Source organism: Bombyx mori, chromosome 28, assembly GCF_030269925.1.
Source record: "Bombyx mori chromosome 28, ASM3026992v2".
NCBI classification, from domain to species: domain Eukaryota; kingdom Metazoa; phylum Arthropoda; class Insecta; order Lepidoptera; family Bombycidae; genus Bombyx; species Bombyx mori.
Genome location: NC_085134.1, coordinates 664,099 through 671,396, shown reverse-complemented (window position 1 = coordinate 671,396; position 7,298 = coordinate 664,099). Strand labels below are relative to the sequence as shown.

The 7,298-nt window shown below is 39.8% G+C and overlaps 1 protein-coding gene across 1 annotated transcript; it reads right to left on the bottom strand.

Moving 5' to 3' along the window:
* Nucleotides 1-315: 315 nt before the first annotated feature.
* serpin-14 (serine protease inhibitor 14) lies at nucleotides 316-1,715 on the bottom strand. Its single transcript, NM_001146234.1, has one exon. It carries the CDS (start codon nucleotides 1,661-1,663, stop codon nucleotides 464-466), a length of 1,200 nt encoding a protein of 399 aa, NP_001139706.1. The 5' UTR covers nucleotides 1,664-1,715; the 3' UTR covers nucleotides 316-463.
* Between the last annotated feature and the right edge of the window lie 5,583 nt (nucleotides 1,716-7,298).

Below are 7,298 nucleotides of genomic sequence, written 5' to 3'. Positions count from 1 at the left end.
TTCAAGATAATGAAAAACTAGATTTTATCAACTCTAAAGCGACTTTGCTAAAAGTGAACCTGATGATTTACGCTGGCGCAAAATTAAAATGGAATGTGAAATTATTAGTGTAAAAAGTAAGCTTTTAAAAAATTAGTAACACATGTTTCTGTCATAAATAGAAAACTAAACAACGAAATACTACGAGGAAAACTAATTTAAAAACGCATTTGTTTTTTAAATAAAAAAAATTTAAGTATTCTTTATCTACACTAGGTACGAAAGGTTGTAAGTTCACATAAAAAAAAAACACAAAAACTTTGTGATGATAAATAATATAGTAACAAAAAAATAATACTTACAGTCCAACACTAGATTTACGCAACAATAACATACAAATAAACCGAGCGTTCGGAATAAACGACTTTTAAAATAAACTTTAGTTGTTAACACACAAGTTGTACATTTTTACCACACGACAATTTTATGAATAAGGCACAGCGTACGTGCCGGAAAACAAAATGAATTCAGTTTTCCTTTCCACTATCATATAAGCGAAGGGCCGGTTCGCATTAAACATTAATGTCTCATTTCCACTGATGATGAACTCGGCGGTTCCATGAGCCTTAACACCTTTCTCGGTCACGGAAATCTCACAGATTTGCGTCATCAAGGACGCATAGATTTTGTAGTCACTGATGCCCCCAAACTCAGCCGAATCCGGGCTAAAGATTCTCTCTATGCCCATATCAACGAGCAACTCAGGTAGATTCTCAATTTCGGTGCTAATTTTGAACTTAGGTAGCTTTACATTGACTAATTTGAGGCCTTCGTTCTTGTAAACATTGAACAGAGACGTCAACCTTGTCGCTTCCAGTGAGTAAAATATCTCCTTGACCCACGTGTTTTTTTCGGGTAGGAATATCAGCATGGAGTACTGGCCCGCAGACAGAGGAAGCTCGAGCACGTCAGCTTTGATCAGAGGGAAATAAGTAATGTTGAAGTAGCCTATTTGATTCATCATGGCCACTTCACCGATCTTCAAGCCGTTTTTTGAATAAAAGGGCTCCATTCTCGTGTAGGCCGCGTTAAACGGGCTCTTCCAGAAGGAATCGAAGTATTTAGCGTCACTCATTAACAGCACTGTGCTCAGGAAGTCGTCGTAATAAAAGGCTTCGGATATCTTCCCGTTCGTGGCCTGCTCGATCATTTTGTTGGCTTTGATCGCCGACTTCTCTGGACTGTTGAAATCTAATAGTGCAGCTTTAACTCCGTACAACTGTTTTATGTTGCGCAGGAATTTTCGTTTCACATTCATCAGCTTGTCGATGACGATGACATTTGTTTCTTTCGTTTCGAATTTCAGATCTGTCTCGATGTTTCTCATGATCTTCCCTAGTTCGCGTTTGAAACAGTTCCTCATGTGGAATCGGGTGACGCGCCATAGTTCCTTCAGAGTCCGTCCTTTGGCGCCCTCGGAGAGCGCGATCAGCTGCAGCCAGTTGGAGAGAGGCGAAAACACGAAATTGTCATTCGTCTCCTCGGCGACTCTTTGGAGGATTCCGATCGAAAAGTCGTAAGTTGGTCGTTTTAGTAACGCTATCGTTTTGTGGTTTGTGCACGGGTACTTTAGGGCGGTTATCGCTTGGCAGAACGCGAGGAGTATTAGCAGTTTGAGTGCCATGCCTGAGCGCTACGTCGATCTGTGCGCTCGCCACAAGATACGGCGGTCGAGTGCCGGCAAGACATTGAGTCCGTGAGCTCCGACCGATGTTCCGTCCGAGCTATTTTCAAATAAAACGCGTGTTTTAGGCAGCTTTTTTTCGCGTCTAGTTCGAGCAATCACCAGTCGGTGTTCATTAGAACTGTTTACCTCTTGGAATTATATTTCTTTTTCGTGTAGGGCAATGAACTTCTGAGCCGAAATAAAAGTTTTGGAATATCGATATTACGTCCTATTTATAAGTAATTTGAAGGTAATGTAGGTACAGATGAAGACTGAGGAACCAGATGATTTCTATTTTATTCACTACTAGCTGACCCGGCAGACTTCGTAGTGCCTCAATCGATAAATAAAAGACCTAAAGTTTTGTATAAAATAAACTTAAAACAAATAAAAGGAATCCGTTCGATGGTGGACACATCAAAGGAAAAACAAAATTGTCATTTGTATTTAATTCCGAGCATTTTCATATTTATCTACCTTTATCTACCTTTACCTTTATCTACCTTTTAAACCTTCTCTGGACTTACGCAAATAATTCAAGACCAAAATTAGCCAAATCGGTCCAGCCGTTCTCGAGTTTTAGCGAGACTAACGAACAGCAATTCATTTTTATATATATAGATAGATTTAACCACCTAGAATACGCGGTTAGGTATATTCATATAATACCGCTCTTATAAATAATTGTATAAGTTGTGATTAAACAAGTTCTCTAAAACCGTATTTGTGATTTTCAGGTCTTTCGGGTTTAGCTCATACATTCCCTTAGGCAGTGCGCGATAGTTGAAATTTTATTACGTTTTTTTTTCCTACTTAAGCTGATGGCCTTGAGAAGCCATTTCAGCGTAACCCTAACAAGTAGGTGAGCTCACTGGACTCAAACCCGACGGAATTACTTCTTTGTATGTCTTTTCTCAACAAGTCTTTTTGTATGTCTTACAATATGCCTTAAAACAGAAATGGCAGTGGGCAGGACATATAGCAAAACAGACAAAAGATGGACATTACAGACAGCTATGTGGAAAGGACCAAGAGGAAAAAGAAGAAGAGGGCGCCCTAGAAAAAGGTGGATAGAAGATATAAAAGCGATAGCAGGAAGCGATTGGAAAAAAAGCCATGGACAAAGTGGTTTGGAAGAAGCTGGAGGGAGCCTTTACCCGAGAAGGGGTTCCGATCAATGGTACAGAAGAAAGTAACGATAGCAAGGAAAAAAAAATTAAATAAATTCTACCCTAGTATATATTAAATCGCATGTAATAACGATATTATTATGGATAGCGACCCGCCCTCGCTTCGCTTCGGAAACATTAAAACACACATGAAACAAAAAAAAAAAAAATATTTTTTTTTAAAAAGGTAGCCTATGTTCATCAGGGACAATGTCGGCTTCTAATGGAAAAAGAATTTTTCAAATCGGTCCAGTAGTTTCGGAGCCTATTCGAAACAAACAAACAAACAAATCTTTCCTCTTTATAATATTAGTATAGATTATGTCTTTTCTCTAAATGTGCCGACCCCACATAGTGGGATAAGGTGGAGAAAAAGAAAGAGAAATGTCTTTTCTCTAAATACTCCTAATCAGTTCATGCCATTGTAATGAAACTTGGAGCACTGGTATTTGTCACTGTCGGGAAGATTCTGTCGTAACAGAATCAATAATGGGCTAAAGGTGGCGTACCAATTGATTCAAGAAATCGATGTTTGTCTGGTAACTAGCGTTATGGTCCACATAAATATACCGTGGGCGGCGGTGAATCACTTACCATCAGGTGACCCGTCTTGCTCGTTTGCCTCTTAGTATCTATAAAAAAAAAAAAAAAAACATTCAGAAAAACAAAGTTTCTGGAATTAATGGTTCCAAATTCATTTTATTTTTCGTTGTTCTTAGATTGGCACTACTGTTTTCAATTTTGGCGCGAAAGTTACATACATCTGTCATTTCGATTAAATACATTGCTGGTTTTATTTATATGCACAATTCTCGGAGTGGCGCCTTCCATTTGAACCGAAATCAAAAAAACCGTGCCAAAGTCGATCAAAAGTCATGTTGATTGTTTTCTTTGACCATCGCAGTGTTTGTTGTACACTCAAAATTCTTGCCGAAAGGTCAAGCGCTAAAGAAATAATATTATCTAAGAGTTGTGCTGCATTTAAGAGAGCAAATTCGACGGAAAAAGTCAGCTTTTTACTGGTGGTAGGACCTCTTGTGAGTCCGCGCGGGTGGGTACCACCACTCTGCCTATTTCTGCCGTGAAGCAGTAACGCGTTTCGGTTTGAAGGGTGGGGCAGCCGTTGTAACTATACTTGAGACCTTAGAACTTATTCTCAAGGTGGGTGGCGCAGCTACGTTGTGGATGTCTATGGACTTCAGTAACCACTTAACACCAGGTGGGCTGTGAGCTCGTCCACTCATCTAAGCAATAAAAAAAAAGCTTTGTAGAAAGAAGGTTCTTGGATATTAAACCACGACTGCGCCTTCATGCAAGCTCATCGAAACATATTTTTTTACCAAAAACTCAACAAATACCATCGAGCACCACCTTTCTGTTTTAATCCTAAACTTAAATGACCACTTCGTAGCACCAATTTTAAAACGGTAGAAGACATAAAGCATAACGCGATTAATTATGTTTTTTTTTATTGCTTAGATGGGTGGACGAGCTCACATCCCACCTGGTGTTAAGTGGTTACTGGAGCCCATATCTAGACATCTACAAGGTAAATGCCGCCACCCACCTTAAGATATAAGTTCTAAGGTCTCAGTATAGTTACAACGGCTGCCCCACCCTTCAAACCGAAACGCATTACTGCTTCACGGCAGAAATAGGCAGGGTTGTGGTACGTACCCGTGCGGACTCACAAGAATCCTACCACCAGTAAAATGTGTGAATAATGTGATTAGAACAAAGTATTGTCGTTAGTTACAATTTTAAAACCCTCTATGAAATCGCCGGACTTCCGCCCTCCCCTGGGGACGGAGGGCGGGGCACGTTGGAGTCGAACTGACTAAAACCTCCTGTCGCTCAACAACCCGCGTCCGAACCTCGCATGAGACAGAACCCATGAAAAGGCAAAAGGGTGGAGAGTGAAGCGTTTAGTGCGGAGCACATCTCTCCCATCACCCTCCCCCTGGCTCATTCCCTCAGAATGATAGGCACAGTCGTATTACGCAATCCGTAATACAGAGGTCGTGGTGTTATCACGAATAAATACTTTTGTGTTAGAATCATAGCATTTCTGAAGTAATATATAGATCGCATGGGTGGGTGAACGAACTCCCAGGCTGTCCAGTCTTAGTGGTTAACAAAACCCATAGACATCACCCACTGCGCCAGTCCACCGTCTACAGTGCGTGAGTAATATTTTTACCACGAATCCATCACCTGGCGCTGCAATGACCTCCCGTTTTTGTTTAATAAGCGCTTAAACCCTCTTTTCATTCTTCAAACACTTAGACGGATCCCCAAGACCCTTCCTAGATTATCTTACCATGAGGCCAACTCGTAAAATTTTCTTGAAAATAAAAAAAAACGGGAATTTTTCTTTTTTCGCAAAATTCATATTTTGAATTTGCAAGTTTTGATTTCTTCGAGAAAAACCGATGATAAACGGCAACGCGGTTACCTTGATACGTTGTTACGCCATAATCAACTTTAAGTCAAGGCAGGATGGAAGCTAGGGATGCCGTTCAAGAACTCATACCACATCGAAATTAGGAAGATGTATCGCTTCGTTGATATTTTAAAATAAACTTCAACAATTGCTATTTCATCAAACTAACATCCATCACAAATAATCGCGATAGATTTGACGTTCGAAGGTAATGCTTAACCGGAGCGCGATAGCGACAGTAATTCCATAATGAATTATGTTTGATAATATAATAATAACTAGCTGTACCCGTCCGCTTCGCTGGGCATTTAAAATTAACATTATTATTTCTCACCCCCACAAAGATTCTCACCATTAACGCCCCCGCAACAGGTGTAGGGAGTCCAACACTCATATAAATATATTAGCCTATCCATTAAGTACATGTATTTTCTACATGAATTCCAAGTTTCAAGTCAATCGGATGCATGATTCAGTAGTTATAACGGAACATCCGTAAAAACCACTGTAGATTTATATATTAGTATAGATTCACTTGGCAATCAATATGGAAGTCGGAGGACGGATTAAATTGTTGACACACTTGTAACAGATCGACAGATAATTCAAAATTGCGAACGAAGAGTTCTATGTGTTTTATCTGCTTGAATATAGTATCATTCTTTTCTCATTCTTGGTACAGATGGCACGAGCCACTGACAAATCAACCAGCCATCAACGAATTGGTCGGACCCTATAAGGAGGACAGTTGGAGGCAGCATCCAACAAGTGGTCTACCTCGCAGAGGACCGATATTCCTAGAAATGCTTGTAGATATATGGTCGCGATCCTCAGTAATGAGAGAACCACAAAGAAGAAGTAGAATCTTAATAACTCAGATTAGAACCAATATTCACTACCGTCATTTCCAATGTGGGTCTTACACGATAAAGGTATTGAGCGGAAATTAGTTAGCAGCATTTATTGTGATCGCATTTGCGACAGAGAATATGACCGGCCACATATATCGTCGCAGTGATAATCGGCGGGGTACAAAAGTATTTTAGTGAAGACCTCATATTGTTGCTTATTCTCATTTTGTTGTTTCCTTTTCTTCAATGTACAGACAAATCAAACTACTGTCTTATTATATAAAGTTTTTCTTTGAATTCATAAATTGTAAAGAAACACAAACTTGGATTGTGGTATCTAGAAAATAACAAGAAAACACAGACATTATTTATGATCAATGCTAGCGTATAGTTACTATATTTTTTTCCTAATGCATAGGCAAGGTTCGCTTTGAAGACATGTTTTGATTCGGAGGTCGGAGGTTATCGCGAAGGGCCTCCTTATACATAGAACTATTAAATTTAATATTATGTAAAATTGTACTTATTCACGAATCGCAATTATTCAGAGAACAATATGACATGGCCAAGTAGTGATGTTTGTTCCGGAATTTTCTAGATGTTAGAGTCTGGGGGAAAACATTATGCAGGTTTCGATTTGAACAAAATAAACAAAGAAAACATAAGGATACACACACACACACACACACAACCACGTTATTTTCAGAGATTATCCTATCTGTATACAATATGTATATAAAATACAATATCTATGTGTAAAAACTAGACGCGTGTTTGTTTCTTAGACTCCGAAATGGTTGGATCGTTTTCGACGGTTATTTCAGTAAGTTACGCTAGTTCATCCATAGTACCTGGAGCCATTGAGGTCATCGACAGTGCGTTTCCAGAGGTCTTTTATGCCACGCACCATCCGGCTATGGAATGAGCTCCCCCCCGCGGTGTTTCCCGAGCGCTATGACATGTCCTTCTTCAAACGAGGCTTGTGGAAAGTATTAAGCGGTAGGCAGCGGCTTGGCTCACCATCAGGTACGTGCTGGTCTGCCAACAAGGGCATTAAAAAAAAAGGAAACTTTTGTAGTGAAGTTTGGTAGCGATCGGGTCAGGTCAAATCACAGATTGACCCGTAAAGT